The sequence below is a fragment of the Rousettus aegyptiacus genome, unplaced genomic scaffold, assembly GCF_014176215.1.
Source record: "Rousettus aegyptiacus isolate mRouAeg1 unplaced genomic scaffold, mRouAeg1.p scaffold_m13_p_1, whole genome shotgun sequence".
NCBI classification, from domain to species: domain Eukaryota; kingdom Metazoa; phylum Chordata; class Mammalia; order Chiroptera; family Pteropodidae; genus Rousettus; species Rousettus aegyptiacus.
Genome location: NW_023416284.1, coordinates 175,575,786 through 175,594,642, shown reverse-complemented (window position 1 = coordinate 175,594,642; position 18,857 = coordinate 175,575,786). Strand labels below are relative to the sequence as shown.

General features: G+C 37.6%; 1 protein-coding gene across 13 annotated transcripts in view; it reads left to right on the top strand.

Moving 5' to 3' along the window:
* SYNE1 (spectrin repeat containing nuclear envelope protein 1) overlaps nt 1-18,857 on the top strand; it is a 387,933-nt gene that overhangs the window by 133,964 nt on the left and 235,112 nt on the right. For 12 of the 13 annotated variants that reach the window (XM_036222818.1, XM_036222811.1, XM_036222799.1 and 9 more), the window contains 12 exons: nt 1,234-1,407; nt 3,306-3,464; nt 4,244-4,408; nt 4,784-4,918; nt 6,974-7,132; nt 7,345-7,553; nt 8,176-8,284; nt 9,942-10,106; nt 12,756-12,923; nt 14,842-15,012; nt 15,737-15,877; nt 17,491-17,651. In XM_036222818.1, coding sequence (XP_036078711.1) covers nt 1,234-1,407; nt 3,306-3,464; nt 4,244-4,408; nt 4,784-4,918; nt 6,974-7,132; nt 7,345-7,553; nt 8,176-8,284; nt 9,942-10,106; nt 12,756-12,923; nt 14,842-15,012; nt 15,737-15,877; nt 17,491-17,651 — 1,916 coding nt within the window. The remainder of the gene's footprint in view (nt 1-1,233; nt 1,408-3,305; nt 3,465-4,243; nt 4,409-4,783; nt 4,919-6,973; nt 7,133-7,344; nt 7,554-8,175; nt 8,285-9,941; nt 10,107-12,755; nt 12,924-14,841; nt 15,013-15,736; nt 15,878-17,490; nt 17,652-18,857) is intronic. The other variant, XM_036222821.1, reaches the window with a different exon arrangement.

Sequence of the window (18,857 nt, the reverse complement as noted above, 5' to 3'; positions counted from 1 at the left end):
TGCCACTTCAGTGCAGGGAACCTAGTGACTAACATGCATCAGCCATCAGCCTTTTCTAGGAATTTTCCTTAAGAGCTTTGGAAGTTCCACTGGTATTTTTTTTTTTTCCATCTAAAGTTGAATATTATGAAGAGGGCATCATTTGCACAGTCCACTTAGATTGGGTGACTCATTTATTGGGTAACTGGTTTTTATGCATACGTGTTAGCAGATTCTCTTCATTTTGTTCAGAATAATCTTAGCAAAGCCTTGTTGCAGTGGATCAGTAGCTTTCTTTTGATGAGATTTTCCTTCAGGCCATGTATCTGAGCACATGAGAATATTTATAATTTAAGGGGAGGAAAAAAAAGAATGAAATACTAACAAGTACTCAATTTTCTTTCTTCCTCGATTCCCAAAAGTTTTAATAATACTTTGGGAGCTACTCTAAGTAAAACAAGGAGGGGAAAAAAATTCTTGGAGACTTGAGCGGTCCTGGGTTACGACCTGAAGGTGGCACTCACTTTGTAGCTCCTGTGAGCTCTAGGAGCTGTTGGCCTCATCATGAAAATAAAGACAGTCCAGGTGTACAGGGTGACACCATTTTTTAAAAGACAAGTAGAAAATGAGAGCTGGGCCAGTCCAGACTAGGGAGGTGTCCCCTAGTGTGGGAACCCTGGTGAATAAATCGGTATATGACAGGAGTATCGGGGATGGGTAGGATGTGGATGGGCAGGGGGTAGCTACGCATGGAGTGCCACAGAGGTAGGAAGCTTGTTCAACAAGTCGGCCTGGGAAGAAGGAGTCAACGAGTTTGCAAGTGTGTCTGGACTCAAGAGTTGAAACAGCAGAGTTCTTGAAAATAAAGTTGGAGACCTAGGTGACTCTAGATAATGTAATTCACGATTATCTCACATCAGATTTCGAGGCCAAAGTGAAGAAACATTGCACTGTTTGTGGAGTAGAGTTCGATGCCGTCTGGTTCACTAACAACACTGTTTTGATGAGCAAGTGCTATTGAGCTGGACTACTTGAGATGAATTTTCATGAGACATCTCTGTGTCATCCATCTATCTCAGTGGTGTCAAAATTTAACGATACATAGGAAATGTCATTTAAAAAAACATCTTCAGGGATCTGTAAGCACAAAATGACCACATCACTAAAGAAAGTGTTCCTGAGAGCTAAGAACAGTGTCTGAGCTTGTGGCATTTAATGGCTTTTAATCGAAGTTTTGTCTTTGTGTTTTTAAAGGTCAAAGAACGTTACTCCCCACTCCTTTATGAGTGCCAACAGCTGTCGACACCGTTGGAGGATTTAGAAAAGCAGATGACGTTCTTTTATGACTCGCTTGGGAAAATCAATGAAATTATGACCATCCTTGAGCATGAGGCACAATCTAGTGCTCTTTTTAAACAAAAACATCAGGTAAGAAAAAGTCCCTTTCAGGAGACATATTTATTTTAAAGCATGTGTAATAAGATTGAAGTAGTGCTCAAAGTGATAGAAATCCATTAGGACAAAACACATTTTTCTAGAACAATACTAGCAACTCAAAACAAAAATACATCTTGTCCAAAGATAAAAGCCCTATCTACTACAGATAAAATAAAAATTTTATCTCTATATCACCTATCTATCATCTAGCTATCTATCATCTATCTATAAGTTTATATATAGATAAAAGATTTTATAATTTTTAAATTTTACATATATAGATATATAGAAAAATAGGTAATTGCATTTCATTCCCCTCTAGTGTTTATAAGCTGTGTCTTATGAGATCTTTTCTTTGCCTGTAGGACTAGGTCTGTTTACAAAACCATAACATTCTGGAAATGTGTTGAGAGTGATAATCGCTTTTATTTGTATCATTTTTAGTAAGCATCTCTGTATGCAGAACAGCCTCTGACCGAGTTGCAGTTAATTGACCTGATTAGTTAGTTTATCATAAATGAACTGATTCATAAGAGGAGGGTGAAACTAAAGGGCGAAAAGTTTGCCAATGCGTTCATTGAAATAGAGCCATAAAAGGAAGGTAGCATCACTTGGTAGAAAGAGCAGAGAGTATCTGAAGTGAGTCAGACAGGTATTCAGATCTCAGGTCTGATACCACACACTACAAAGCCTTGATTAGCTTTTATTTCCTCACTTTAAAATGAAGGTGATAATACCAGAGCTGAGAGCTTGTTGTAGAGATTACATACTCTATAATGTGTCTAGCACACAAGATCACATGATATGTTTTCTGTAAATGATAGTGATTCTTATTATTGTTGATTATAAAGACCCGACGATTATACCACCAAATCCTATTTCAATTAATATTTGTTAATATTATTCCAATGGGTTCTCATCAGATTGGATAAACAGTGTTTCTCATTTTGAGTCATTGTGCCATTTCTTACATTTCCAAATTGCTGTAAATGGTCATCAAAGAATCCTTCCACAATGAAAATATTTAATATTTTAATTATTATTATTGCAAATATTAATAACATTTAATAATATCTTCCTAAATCTTCACAGGGAAAAAGTATGTCCTTGTTCTGTTTTGCCAAAACAAAACAATAACCCTGCTCTTGGTATTTACATCTAGATTACCAAAACTGATACCCAAATGCACCTTTTCGAAACATTTTTCCGAAGCAGTTGAGGATGTTAGAATGCAAATGGTGTGGATTCAAGTAAAAAATTTACTGTCTGCCCTGGGCTGGGCTGGAAAATTTCCATGTTGTCACACACCCTGCAAATGTGTGACAGTTACGAGTCCTCCCAGGCCCACTGGTCTGCTGCCTTTTGTGGTTAGAATCTGGGGGCCGCCATTTGTTAAGAGGTTGATATAGCTTGTGAACCTTAGGAATTCAGATGTTGTACATTCTAGAATACACAAATAATACATAATCTGCTGTGTCTGACTTAGCAAAGTGTAATGTGCATTGGTATTAAATTCAGTCGGATTAAGACGTAATACAGAGATTGGCTTCACTACTGTTAACTCAGTAAACCATGGGCCTATTAGTTGGAAATTCAGGCATTGGACAAATAAAAATTTTGATGCTCTGTCACTCTCTGTCATTAATATTGATAAGATGGACATGAAATATTTTTAAAATCTCAAAAAATGTGACATTTAAGTGTCTTATATAAAAAGCCCTGACTTCAGTGATCGCTTAAAATTCTGAAAAGAAGTACTTCTCTGTACTTTTTATTTTACTTGTTAGTGGTTAAATGCCTAACAGCTATATAATACTGTTATTATTATTTTGCAATGTTTACTCTTTCTTACCCTTTTAAATACTATTGTGGGTTTCCCTTTTCCGTAGGAACTGTTAGCTTGTCAAGAAAGCTGTAAGAAAACCATGACACGAATCGAGAAAGGCAGTCAAAGCGTTCAAACGTTTGTGACCTCGAGCAATGTGTTAAAGCATTTTGATCAGACCAAGTTACAGAGGCAGATTGCAGACGTTCATGTTGCCTTTCAGGTGAGTTCTCTCCTCGCTTTAAAGATGTGCATGAGGGAACATGTACATTTTTTTTAAAAAGATACCAAGTCATCACGGTTCATGCTTGCACTCTTGCTAAATGCCTCACCTCCTGGCGAGGGAGTAGCTGGCCGGCGACAGCAGACTCGGTCCCCTGTCCCCATGGCATGGTGTTCAGGGGGGCTGTCCCCAGTGTACCACGCCGGGACACGCTCCACATGCATGGTGGCGTGTCCTCCTCGGTCATTACACCAGGGGACACATCTGGTTAACCTGTTTTGGTGAGGTGAAGCTCGATCCCTTGGCGAAGGTGGATGGCACCAGATTTCTTATAAGAACATTTGCTTATAATTAATAACCGATATGTGGAAAGTTACTTTGAACTCTTGTGAATATTTTTTCCCAGTAGTTCTTCCATTTTTTTAGCATCCGTTGATAAATCGTGCCTGGACCAGTACTGGCAGATGTCAACTGATGGTATTTTTTGCCACGTCTTCCATATTTATTGTGTCATTTTTCTCTAAAAAAGAGCTATCCTTTCTGACTGTCCTTAACACATTAAATGGTGTGTTTCGGGCCAATAAAAAAAAAAATACACGATGCTGGTGTTCGGACACCAATATTTTTACTTCCTCTTTCTCTAATGTTTATTAATATTAAAAGGGGTCGATTATTCCCATCATGATGAAATGTATTTCTTCCAAGTGTTTTTTTGGAAAGAAATAATTCTTTCAGTGATGAGAAAGCAGCATCACCTTATGATTGCTTTTTAAATCAAGAATATGGTAAAGAAAACTGGAGATTGGAAGAAACACGTGGAAACCAACAGTCGCCTGATGAAGAAATTCGAGGAGTCTCGCGCAGAGTTGGAGAAGGTGCTGCAGACGGCACGGGAGGGCCTGGAGGAAAAGGGGAATCCGGAAGAGCTCCTGAAGAAACACACCGTGAGTCCACCCCCACGGCTCCTGCATTATGGGATCGAGACTTTAGGATCTCCCACTGGTTTTCTAGAATATTCTGCCAAATTTGAAAACTGCACATATTTTTTTTAAAAAAAATTAAAAAGTCTTAACTGACTTTCAGATGTGGTGGCATCTAACTCATAACTCTAAATGATTACAGTTCATTCCTGGAAAACAAAACAAAACAAAACCAAAACAAAACAAAACAAAAAAACAAAAAAAAAAAACAGTAGTTACCCAGCAGGTTTGAACGGCTAAGATGCTTGTTTAGAGGCGCGACTGCTTCACTGTACAGGGCCTGAAGCTGCCCTTCGTTCTGCCCGGCGCTCCTAACCACGGTGCCCCTCTCCATGCCAGGAGTTTTTCAGTCAGCTGGATCAGAGGGTGCTCAATGCTTTCCTGAAGGCTTGCGACGAGCTCACCGACATTCTCCCTGAGCAGGAGCAGCAAGGGCTGCAGGAAGCTGTTCGGAAGCTCCACAAACAGTGGAAGGTGAGTCGGGCCCTAACGGGAACGTGGTGGCATGGATAACGGCAGAGAGCATGAGGGTGTCAAGGTCTGACTGCAAGAGGAATTTAGAGATTTACGGAAAGTCACCATAGCTACTTCTCCCCTTAAAAAGGAAACAAACAAAAAAACCTAAACTTGAATAAAACTTGATGAAAGATGATATAATTTTGTTATTTCTATGTTATTTCTATTTTTTAGTAATAGCAATGTCATCGTATTACTTAAAAGTACTCTTTCTTTCCTGATTTTCTTTTTTTGGGGGAGAGGCAACAGGAATGATAACAGGCATTTAACATATTCGGCAACATTTAGTGAACTCTTCCTATCTGAGGTAAATTACGTTAGCTATACTACTGAAACCATACCTAACATAACTTACACATATACATATTTGTTGTTCTCAAGGATTTTATTTACCATCTGATTTAGATTGTTATCTAAAAATATAAGTTTTTTAAAACAATTATTGGTTAAGGATTCGGTTCTGAACAAAACGTTATCCTTTTCCCCAGAAAACTTATAGAGTCTGGTAGGAAAGATAATTAGTCCTGAGTAATAAAAACCTGACATATAATAAGTCCGGAGAAGTATAAGTCATCTGTTTAGTAAAGCTTTGAAAGGAGAGAGGTGGGCCCGCTTGGAAACTGGAAACAAGCAAAGCGAGTGATCAGTTCTGAGCTGGTAAGTGAGAGGAGCAGCAGACGTCTGGGAGGAGGGGGCTGAGGGTGAAGCAGCAGTAACCGGAGGGGAGAAAGCGGGAGAGTGTGACCTGGGGGACGGAGGATCCCTTCGGCTTAGTTGCACTCGAGTGTCACGCGCTGGGCCTGTCACACGGAAACCAGCTTCAAAATCCGCATGTCAAGGAAAACAGTGTGACCTGATGGAGACCCCTTGAAGCCTGTCTTCCTCCGAACTGGAGGAAGCCTGCTCTGGCAACAGGTTAGCAAGTGCCACCATGAGGTCATATCGAGCAGCAAATTTCATATGCATTATTTGAAGGAGTCATGTAATATATAACTCTCCGACAGGTTATGTTACTTTGTGGATTTTCTTTTTTAATCTTAGTAATGTAGGCTCAAAAAAAAAAAAATCAGCCCTATGCATAGGAAAACTGCAGTTAAAGAAATATATCTTTTACTTACTAAATTTGAAAATTAAAAAAAGAAGTTTTAAAGAAATCTAAACTTTTCAAGATATCTTTGAAACTTAATATGTCATAAATGTAATGTGTCATAAATGGAATAGAATCTATAACTGAAAACCGTATTTTATTTTACGCATTCACTCACACACATTAAGCTCCCTGGGATATAATGAATCTTAGTCTTTCTATAGTCCTAACTCATTTTTCGCATCAGTTATCTTAGTACTTTATCTTAAAGGTAATCTTTTAAATGCTATAGGATACAAGTAAAATTACTAAATTCTTGGACTGAAGATAATGACGAAGCTTATGCTTATATCACAAAGAACACAGAAAGTTTCATGTTGTTGAGTGCTGGCTTGCTCATTGTCCCAATGGCTAAGGGGAACGAGGAAGTGGCAGGTAGTTGGCAGCCCTGGGATGTTTAATCCTGGATTTTTTTGCTGAGAAGGTTTCCTTGCATCTCCCCCTTTGTGTAATGGGCACAATATCTTTTCTTTCTGCCTCATAGGATTGTTGACAGAATGAAAGGGGACACGTACTGGGGAGAGAGTATGTGGCATCGGTGTATGACTTAGATCTGGATTCCTATCTAGCTTTTTCTACTTACCCCTGAGCCTCAGCGGTCTAATCTTTAGAACAGGAACATTAACACTACATGGGCCATTGTAAAAATTAAGTAGAATAATCATGGTGGAAACACCTAACCCACAGTAGGCTGAAAGGATTCGCCTCTTTTTGGAAAAGTACAAAGCACAGAGGGTGGATGTAGACAATAGCGACGATATCGATGGGCCCTAAAGGGAATCCGTCATGGTTTTTGGCACTGCAGTTGGAAGTGTACGTGACCAGGAATGGTATCACGTTTTTCCAAATCTTCCTGTGGAATGTAGGATCTTCAAGGAGAAGCCCCGTATCACTTGCTTCACCTGAAGATTGAGGTGGAGAAGAACAGATTCTTGGCCTGTGTAGAAGAATGCAGAGCTGAGCTGGATCGTGAGGCCAAGCTGGTGTCCCAAGAAGGCAGTGAAAAGCTTATTAAAGAGCACAGGGTACGTGCGTCTCCCACACCCTGACTGCAGTCATGCAGCCACACGGTCCCTTAAAGAATATAGCCGATGCTTTGGTTTGAGTCTTAAAACACTGAATAGCTTAATTCTCCTACGTGATAGTCTAAATGGAATCTCCCTTTGTTTTTTTCTATGAAAATATAACAATACTGTGTGGCTTCTCATGGGTTCTATAAATGTTTTTTGCTTTCTAGATTTTCTTCAGTGACAAAGGTCCTCATCATCTCTGTGAGAAAAGGTTACAGCTCATCGAAGAACTGTGTCTGAAACTCCCGGTCCGGGACCCAGGAAGGAACACACCCGAAACCTGTCACGCGACCCTCAAAGAGCTCAGAGCTGCCATCGACAGCACCTACGCGAAGCTCGTGGATGATCCAGACAAGTGGAAGGACTACGCCAGCAGGTGGTCTTGAAACTGTTCCCTTAGAAGGGCAGACATAGACTATCATAATTCTGTCAATGCAATGATTATTTCAAAACAAGAAATGACATACATTTTACCTTATGCAATAAAGAAAATCAGATTGTAGGATATTGCTCTTGTTCTTATACAGAAATGCTTCATTCGATAAAAAGAATGGGTTTCAGTCAAAAACGGTGGAGCGCTTTATTTCCAAATAACCCAGATGTGATCTTTTTTGGAGGCAGAACTGGTTAATCCCTTTCTCTTGGATTTCTTTATACTTCCCAAAGGATGACTTCTGACTCTTTAGCTTCCTGTCTCACTCTGGTGCGGCCATGTGAGGCCCGACCTCAGATGGTACCTTCCATGCTCAGACCCCAGGACACACCTTTTCCCTCAGCTCAGCTCCACCTGTCCCGTTTCTTTCCTCCAACTGAGCACAGACGTGGCCATCCCCGTTCTGAGCTTTATGCTCCTTAAGGAACAATTTCCAAAAAATTTGCTAATCAATTTGCTGATCGCTCAATTGTTATGTTCGCAGGAATGAATTCAAAATAGAAAATGTGTCATAACCGTTCTGATATGTTCTCCCTTTAATAAGAAAACGCCGGTGTTGTTTCAGAATTTCTGAGCTCTCGTCCTGGATCGCTGCGCAGGACACACAGTTGAAGGGGGTTAAGACTGAGACCATCAGTACTGCCAACCATGGAGAGTTTAAACGGGCGGTAGAGGTACGTTCTAGGCCGCTTTTTGTTACTGAAATTTTCATGCATAAAGTAATAATGATAGACTATTTAATCGATGTCTTTTTGTTTTCTTTCTATAAAAATAAAGTTCCTGAAAATGAATCAATGTTAAAATTAATCTTGAAACGAAGCCTCCTCATGTTACTGTGGAGGACTACAGGGATGTTTTTCTCTTGAGTCCTTGTTGGCTTTGAGATATCCCCGTGCTCAGCGGTGCTTCTCACGTGTCTTTAGCTAATGCGGAATCCTGAGAGGAAAACTGCGTGTGTGGGTGTGTCACATTGTGGGATTTAAGAATTGTCCCAGAAAACATGAACGCTATGGGGTTTTAATAACATTTCAGCCATTCAAAGCCAGGTCACAGTAAATGAGGGATTTTTACAAGGTCTCTAAGCATCCTTTCCATGTTACATTCAGCCTGGATTGGATCAGCCCCCATGAGCTTTTGGACAGCCTGATAACCCCTCCGCGCCAGAGCCTCAGGTCTGTTTGCATCTTGTGAATGGCACGGAGCAACCCTCTGCCTCTTAGATTGGCTCTTAGTTTTGAAGACTCACAGTACTGTGAAAAGTCTTTATCTTTCAGTCTTCTGAAACTTTGCAAGTCGCATACTTAATGAGAATATTTTTCCTTTCTATTTCTATCCTCTAAATTTCATTTTTTTCTATTAAAATTATAATCCCCTTAAATGCTAGAGGTGCTTAATAATATCATGCTATACCAACAGAAAGATATCAGTATTTGCTCTCTGTTGCTGTTGTATTACAAAAAAACACAAACGAACAAACAAAAAAAAACATTCTCCTGTTAGAATGACAGATCACTTGCTTCTGGAACCAGCTGTTTTCTGGCTAGTATGCATTTGCCCTTTAAGACCCTCCATAGCATCACGCGTGGTTAGAGACCACTGCCCTCGTGGTACCCAGGGCGGGTGTCGGAGGGAGAGACTGCCTCCATCGCCTTACCTTTGGTCCTCAGCGCTACAAGGGCAGAGGCCCCAGAGTTTTACTGGCGTTGTCTTGGCCAGTAAGCCCTCCCTGCCCATATCTGAGTTGTCCTACTGTTTGTGCATCTCACTTTTGGGGATACCGACTTCTAAAAGCTAACCAAAATGAGGCATAAAATGTGAGTTAATGAAACTAAGTAAATCTTTAGGGCATTCATAATAAGATTCAATAAGTAAACTTTTCAGTAAAAAAAAAATCAGCTAACTAAAATAAGGACTTAGTCTTTTTTTCAAAAAATACTATGCTCCTTCTAACTCACAGAAAGTAAGATAAGAAAAGCTACTGTACTTTATAATTCCCAATTGGTATCACATGTTCTTTTATGGTACCTTTAAAAGTGTCATTGTTATGATCATGGGGATATCCATATCTAACCATGTAATTATGAAGGTAAGTTTTTGGTAGAGTACTGATTTTACACGTAGGGTGTTAGCATTGGGGAAACATTTCTTTCCAGCACTTGTGGGCTTTTGTTAAAGATCCAAACAAAGTAAAATAAGCAGGCACTCTACTGGTGAATAAACATCTGGCATTCCAGCCTCCACCTTATGTAATGTCTTAGGTGAGTCCTGTCTTGCCGGAAGGGTATGATTCACAATTGTATTTGGTTCATTGAAAGTGTTCTTCCATTCCAGGAGATAAGAAATGGTGTTACCCAGAAAGGCGAGACTCTCAGCTGGCTGAAATCCAGGCTTAAAATTTTGGTTGACGTTTCTTCTGAGAAAGAAGCCCAAATGCAAGGAGATGAGCTGGCAAAGTTATCTAGTTCCTTTAAGGCTCTCGGAACTTTGTTGTCAGAGGTATGCCATTTGCATTCTAAACAGTTCTGGGTGAGGAATCTGGAAGGTTCTTTTTCTTTGGTTTGTAATTTAAAAAATAATTTTATAAAGAAGTTTTAGTTGGAACAGAATAATTGGTACTTATATGAATATTGGAGGGGAAGGTCAGTAGGATGTTTGAATTATGGTCTGCGCCATTATCAGATATATTAGTGCAGGTTATTGATTGATATCTGAAGTACAAAGCTTATCAGATTCATGCCTTTTCACTCATACTAAAAGTATTATTTCTTGATCAGTTTAAGGTAAATCATGAGGTTAAGAAGTCAGGTTTGAGAGTCAAACTGAGAGCTAGAGTTTAACTCTGATATTCCATTTCATGTGTGGCCTTGAGGTTATCATTATGTAAACTTATGTAACCTTTGACCCTGTCATTTAATATCTCTAGACCCTGATTTTCTTACATGCACAACAGGGCTAAACATATACCAAAATTAGATGTCAAAAATATAATGCAATAATGTAGGTAAAGCAATTAATACAGTGCCTGGAACAGAGTAAATACTCAATAACTGATAGCTAGTAATGATAAAATATTCAATGTTTAGTCTGCTAGCCAGTAAAATCTCTTAGGCAAGAGCTACTTGTTTTAAACTTCCTGACATACACTTCAATGTTTATATTCCTTTTTATAGATTAGACTATACAAACCCATCTACTTCGTTCTGAGTAAGGCTCCTTCTACCCTCTGTGAAAATATTTTTACTGCCCCGGTTGTTGTACAAGTCTAATGAGTTTGTGCATGGGAAGATAATGTAAGCATGTAAAATAGAATAGTTATCAGTATTTCTTGAATTATCATTAGTAACCTTGCAAAAAATAATGATCAGTTGGAGGACTACAAAGTTCCCTAGTTCTGAAGATCTGACATTTTCTCTGGCTGTCCCTAAATCTAACAATTTGATTGTCAATTAACCTTTTATATTTTTAATCCATGTAGATCTGCTTGAGACTCTAGTGGTGAATCTATACAAGCCAAAAATACTCTGAACTTTTGATTTTAGTTTTATATGACAATTTCGCTGTATGACATACAGTTTTCTTAAGAATTTTTGACAAATTGAAAACAGCGATAGGATTAATCAAATTTTGGAACATAAGCTAATTCAATCCTTTGATGATCCATCTGTCGTAGCTATAGTAAAGTTAGTTGCCACTACCATGCTTTAAGTGAAATTCTGGTACTTTACTCTTCTTTGGCTAAGGAGGTAAGGGTAAAAGTAAGGATAACAATACAAAAAGTAAATATATCTGCAAGTGATCTTTGATCCAAGACTTAACAAATAGTTTTAGTCATAGCAACAGATTAACTTTTATTTGGCTTTATACACACACGTGCACAGATGCACACACACAACTACTTTGGCAACCTTTAAAATGAGAAATTATTAGTCATCCTAATAGTTTACTGAGGCTATTTATTTGCTTTATCTTTCAAGTACTCACATGACACTACCCATGAGACTCATGGCAACAACTACCTCTAACAAATGCAGACATTAATTCTTTGCATACTCATCGACCTTAAACTTCTGCGTAATTTATATTAATACCCTTGTTTGTTAGTTAAGCACTTAGTGAAAGAAGAAAGAGAACAGAGAAAAATAAACATTTTGTTCTTGTAAAAATTTATATAAAAAGATGGATTTGACACATTCAGTCATTCCTTTGACTATAATCCATTTATTATTTACATTAATGTTGAACACAAAATGTTTGCTATTGCCTAGTGTAAGAAATAAAAGGCTCTGGATTGACAATATGTAATGAATAGTGACTTTTTTTTTTTTTTTTTTTTAAGAAAGGTGCGATTTACTGAGATCTGGAGTGTTCGGTTTTTCTAAGATATTATTTCTATTTGTTTGGCAAACGGCATGCTCCAAGTTCCCTTGGACAAACTCAGAGCAGAAGAGGGTCAAAGAAAAAGTTAGCATAAGAGAAGGACAAACTGGAAGGTTTCTGTGGAAGACAAATGATGATACAATGTTAAATGATCATCTTAGTGAAGATGGAGAGGGACAGATTTTGAAAACAAAAGATGCCAGTAAGCTAAAATCGAGAGAGCCAAAGTTAGAAAGAAGACAAAGCTGAAAATTGAGGAAAATGACAAATCTACCTAAGAATCACAAAATTAGAAATCGTATTAATATTTTGTGTAGAAATATTGAAAGGACATTTTCAATGAATACCTCTTTATTCTTTTTCCTCTATTCAATTCTTTTTCTTCTATTCAATTTTTTTCCTTATTTACTTTAAATAAGATAGACTCAACTTTCTTACAACACACTTTAATAACTAGATTTTAATCATGAGATGTAATGAAAAGGATCCAGGAAACAACATACACAATATAGAGTTTCATTATCCTGCCTTGATTACAAGGTCACATGGGTTTTTAATAGGGCAGAGAGCACCATATCCAATAAGGCTTGCAATTCCCATAGTGACTATGCAGTTTCATAATAATTAAATAAGCTTCAAAAATATATGAATGAATTGAGATTAGAGAACTGTGTATGTATTTCAAGTTATTGAGATGGACTTTACATATACTCCTAAAATATTTAGTTATATGAGCATGTGATTTATAATTTTTTCATGAAAACCTAGGTCGAAAAGATGTTAAGCAACTTTGGGGACTGTGTCCAGTACAAAGAAAGTGTGACGAGTTCCCTCGAAGAGTTAATTTCTGGTTCTAAAGATGTCCAGGACCAAGCCGAGAAGATACTGGACACTGAAAACCTGTTCGAAGCACAGCAGTTACTTCTTCATCACCAGGTAGAGTGCCTCTTTGCTTCAGTGCATTTATACAAAGTTCAGAACCAGAAGCAGAGAGAGGAATAGCGTATCCACTGACCCACTGGGTAAGGGCAAAGAAAGGGGCGGGGAGTTTGTGCAGGAAGGAACTCAGCTGAATGGTTCAAAAGCACCCGGCACTTCTGCTCTCTCTGTTAAGTGTTAAATATTTCAGAAGATCCTACAAGACAAACTTCTGGCTTGAATTATTTGATAGCAAAAAGTTCAAGAAATATTGTGGAGAAAAAGTTGATTTAGTTATGAAAACCTTCACAAACTGGCTAAATTGTCCTTTCATAACAGAGATGGGAAGTATGGAGATAAATTCTTTCATACCTAAGATCAGTATTCTTTTGCCATCGTGTTAAAATCTCACTTTTCAATTCACAACTTTGACTACATCTTAGTTAGGGAAATTACAGCTTACATGAAGTATCGGACCTTTCAGGAGGGTATGCTCTTGTAAAGCAGGGGTCCCCAACCCCTGGGCGGTGGACCAGTCTAGGCCCATGGCATGTTAGGAGCCTGGTCGCACAGCAGGAGGTGCGTGGTGGGCAAGCGAGCAAAGCTTCACCTGTTATTTCCAGCCGTTCTCCAGCACTAACATGACTGCCTCAGCTCCACCTCAGATCATCAGGCATCAGATTCTCATAGGAGCATCAGTCCCTGGTGCCAAAAAGGTTGAGGACCACTGTAAAGGATTAGAAATGGACTTTAAGAAATTCTGGTACACATATTGATAATTAGCAATTTTAGTCAACTTTACTTGCAAATTCAGTGTAAGTGAAAGTGTGATTCAAATCAAATATTTTAATGACCAAATTCTAGCTAACTTAATGTATATAGCAAAATGCTAATTTTACATATAATAATGTATAAAAATAGAAGTTGTTTTAAGAGCATATGTAAAATAACAGTCTTTAGGCTCTGTAGATTAACTTAATAATTATAAAAAGGACCGGAGGGTAAGGGAGATGGGGGAGGGGGGAAGTAGACTGGATAAATAAGGTCAGATATGTGGGGACAGAAAGAAATTTAACTATGGGAGATGAACACAGTGTGAATATATATATGCCTTACTGTTAAAGTGTACAGCTGAAACTTATTGGATTTTGTTAACCAACGTCACCATAAAAAAATAAGTTAAAAAAATAATAAAATAAAAATAATAATTTTAAAAAGGCTGAGTACTAAAATAATTAACACAGTGTTACATTGTGATATTTGGATTTTAATAGACTTAAAGAGAAATATGAGATTGTAGATATTTGTATTAATATTTTAAAACCCCTTACATTTCTTGGATCAGGTGCTTAGTTATATGCACATGTTTACTTTGTGAAAATCTGTAAGATGTACACTCGAGATTTGCATACCATCCTGTTTGTACATTATACTTCAATAAAAAGTTTATTTTAAAACATAACTTTCCCCAGATATCTCAGCAGATTAATCATATTTAACATACCCAGGAATTAAATTTCTTAATATTAGCATTTATGCAGCATAAATAATTTTAAAATAGGAGTTAAGACTCTGTATTTTTAGGCAGAAAATAATTATTTTAGAATTATGACAAATAAATAGTTTGGCCAAATGCCTTCTGGAGTATTGCACAAAATGCTAAGTGCTGTCTAAATTTGCACGCCATTAAAACACCAAGACCAAATTAATTATGTTGTTTACCATTAGAAACAAAATATTTATAAATAATATCCATTTTGACTAACAGAGTCCTGGCTGTCTGTTTAAACTGTTCGAGTTAACTTTAAAATATAGTTCGGGCCACGTGGTGTGAGGTCCTGCCGTTCATAGCTCTGCTGAAGTGTGGGCGTCTATGTCCCCGCTTGGCTGCTTAGAGAATAACATTTATATCTATATGTTGAATAAATGCTTCCAGCAAAAAACAAAGAGGATCGCTGCAAAAAAGAGGGACGTGCAGCAGCAGATCGCACAGGATCAGCAGGGGGAAGGTGGGCTGCCGGGCCAAGCCCGGGAGGAGCTGCGGAAGCTGGAGAGCAGCCTGGACAGCGTGGAGCGCAGCCGGGAGAAGCAGGAACGCCGCATCCAGGTAGGGGGCCGGGGTCAAGGGCCGTGTTAACTTCCGGGTCACGGGATACAGCTCATATTAGCAGATGCAACCTTGTGTTTCTGCCTCTGATGCTCCAACCTTGTGTTAAATATTCACATGAGTTTCTTATCTCTTTTAATCGCTACATCAGGCCTTATGAGACGGGATACTATAATTAGCACATTCTGTTGGTGTGGATCCCTAAAGAGAAAAAAACTTTACCCAAAGCCACAGAACAGTGATCAATAATAGAGCCAAGATTTTAATTCACACTTGTCTGAATCCAGAAATTTACATTGGATCATTTCACTTTTCCGAGTAGTCCAGCGGCCACAGTTATGCCTTTTTGTGATCTTGACACATTATCTGAAGAAAAGATAATCTATCTCTCCCTTACATCTTTTCTTTTTTTGAAGGAAACTGGGAAGCTTTTTTCCCCCCTTTGTCCTTTATCTACATTTTAAGTAATATCCTTAGATTTTTAGGACATTACAGCCTATAAAAAATTCAGAGTTCTGGTCCACACATCCTCTTTTCATAGATGAATCGAGACTCAAACAGAAATTCTTACAGAAGCCGTTAGAATCACCTTTATTCAGTATAATTGTAAAATTTGTCAGAAGGTTAACCGGAAATTGGCCTAACAAAGAATGGAAATATGAACACTATTTTGTGACACACTTTGTTAATTTATAACGTTGCACATTTGTTTTTCCAAATTTAGGTCACATTAAGAAAATGGGAGCGATTTGAAACAAACAAAGAAACAGTGGTCAGATACCTTTTTCAAACAGGTTCCAGCCATGAGCGCTTCTTGAGTTTTAGCAGTTTGGAAAGTTTATCTTCAGAATTGGAACAGACAAAGGTATACTGTAAGACCATAGAATTTCTTTGTACTCATCGTTCAGCAGAAAAACTGTCATTTTCCTCCCTTATTGCTATTATCATAAGTATGCATTGAATTAATACTTATTATTTATTGATCAACCACTCTTCAACACACTGGTCAGGTTGCTCTGGGGAATGAAAAAAGTAACTAAGATTTAAAATCACGAACTAAGAGAAACTTCTCATTAAAGTAGGAAACCATTCCCTAATAGACAAATGCATTTAAAAAAAAAATCTTTCTTAAGGCAGCGATATATTTAACTGAACTTTAAAAGGCAGATAAGACATAGAAAAGCAGAGTTTGGGGCAGACAATGAGCATCCCTATAATCGGAAATGACATAAAGTGGAACCATGTTAGATAAGGGGTTCCATACTATGAAGCAGGAAAATGGAAGTGCAGTCACAAAGGACAATGGCATCACATTGCAAAGACTCTTGAAGGCCTAAGGCATTATTCTTTAGGCGACACAGAACCCTTAAAGGTTTTTAAGAAAGAGCATCACGAAATCAGAGCTGTGCTTTAGGGAGATGAGTTTCAAGCAAGTGTAAAAAATTGAAAAAGCGAAAGACTGGAGTCAGGGGATCCATTGAGAAAGTTGGATATGTGCATTACTCTAGGCGTGAATTTGGGTAATGGGGATGCCAATAGTACAGATGCAAGGACAGAGAGCGAAGGAAAGGAAGGTGATACCCAAAGTTCTGAGCCTGACAGAGACAATGAGAGTGAGACCGGAACTTGAGGAAGTAGCTGTTAGTGAGGGAAGATGACCACCTCTGCTTTGGACATACTGATTTTGAGGCTCCAGTGGGACATCCAAGAGGTAATGCCTTAGGGGTATCCTTGGTGGGCTTCAGCCTGTGCGCTAAATGACTTAGACACTCGTAGCAGACCGATACATTTGTACAAAGCGTTTAGAGTCGTACAGGTTAATTTGCTTCCTGTTGCTGTGTTTTAGGTGTATAAAAAGGTTGAATAAGTATAGGAATGTGTTGGCTAATGTATAAGAAAGAAGGCTCTTGCTCATTCATCCTTTCATAGCCTCTAGCAAGTAAACCACTGTGCTTTTGTTTTCTTACCAGCGAAAGGCTTCTTCCTCTCTCATATTACTGTTTCTTTTTTATTATTTCTTCTATTATTAACTTACTGAGGAGTTTGAAGTTTTATAAAGCCATAGAATCTTTCGATCCTGTATGATTTTTATCAGCCATTTAAATAGAACATTATATTTAATTGTAATTCTAATCATTTTATATTAAAAATATATAAGGTATTTTTTAGAAATACAACTATATTTATTGAGTTATCATCTGGGGGGTTCCACCCAGATTTCATGCAGGGAACAATGGAAAAAGATTTTTGTGAGGATTTTGGATAACTGTGAAGGCAGAGATCTGGTCGTGTATATAAAAAGAAATAGTTTAGCAAAGTTTATTCAGGCCATAATGAAAATACATCTGTTCTATTGCTCAGAATATTATATGTTAATATTCATACACAGGGAGACTCTGCAGTATGTGTATGTATGCAATATATTTGAGGACAGAGCTTAATAGAAGATGCCTTCCTAACAATTATATCTTTTTCTAGGAGTTTTCTAAACGAACGGAAGGTATTGCAGTTCAGGCTGAGAATCTTGTGAAGGAAGCTTCAGAGATATCACTTGGGCCCCAGAATAAGCATCGGCTTCAGCAGCAGGCCAAGTCAATCAGAGAGCAAGTCAGAAAATTAGAAGACACACTTGAAGAAGAGTATGTGCTTGACAAGTCCTAAACTTTCTTCTCTGAGATAAAGTTTCATACGGTCTTTCCTGTACATTGTATTCAAAACATTCTTTTAAAATCTTGGTGTCTGTGTATTTCAGCATGTTTTGAGGAAGCAACTCACAATTCAAAAGAAAGTATCAGCAACACAGAAGCCAGCATCCATAACAGAGCAGGAAAAAAGCAAGGGGTGTGGATTTTGCATCGTAAACTCATTCTGTTCATGAGAAAGCCATATCTATTAAATTCTGTGGCCTTAGTACACTAGCAAGGGAATCTCACAAAAGAACCAATACTGAAAATACATTTTTTTACTCTATTATTCTGCTGTCACCAGTTAGAGGGAAGAGGAGCTATTTAGGTTGTGTACATTCAAGACCTAAATTCATATGATATAGACCAAAGGTCTTTGTCTCCAAGAAGCTCACAGAGCTTGTTTACGATGCCTCAATATTCAGTAGTCACTATTGATGCTCTATTTTCAAAAATTAACTTCAAAAATCTATTTTATTTTAAAATATTTAATATATGTTTATCTAAAGAAAAATAATAATAGTTGGGGGCATGGTATCCTGTTATGTACAAAACATACACCAAAAAGATTGGAGGGAATAAACATATAAGAATATGGCAATATTCCTAAAAATAACATGGCAAAGCATTTGTATTTTAAAGGTTATTTAGTGGCAAATAGCTGACACATTTTTAAGGTATAGAACATAATTTCTGAGATGAATTTTAAAATCTAAAATTTGTTTTTAGCACTGTTAACACCTTGAAAGTAACATTGTACATTTGCCTAAATTTTAAAGTTTGTTAAATAATTTATTCAAAGGAAATTATGGCTCTGAGCTTTGAGAACTTTATATTAGATTTTATCCATCAATGTATGAAAATAGTAAAACTTAAGAGTTTATTAGAAAGGAAGCTACTTTATAAGGAATACTTGTTTGAATCTTTATTTAAAAACTTGCAACATAACCTGTACTGATTAAAGCATTGGGCACACCAGGGTATCCATTTGTGGCTGCAGTATTATTTAATTTGACAATCAATGATGCCATTGTAGTTTTCTTGATATCTTCAAGTGCCTTTTGGTAAACAGGAAAATTCTTTCTTTTTTTTTTTTTAACCAAGTGACATCAATGATATACTATAAATTTCTTACTCTTTTTCTAAACCGAAAGCCATAAT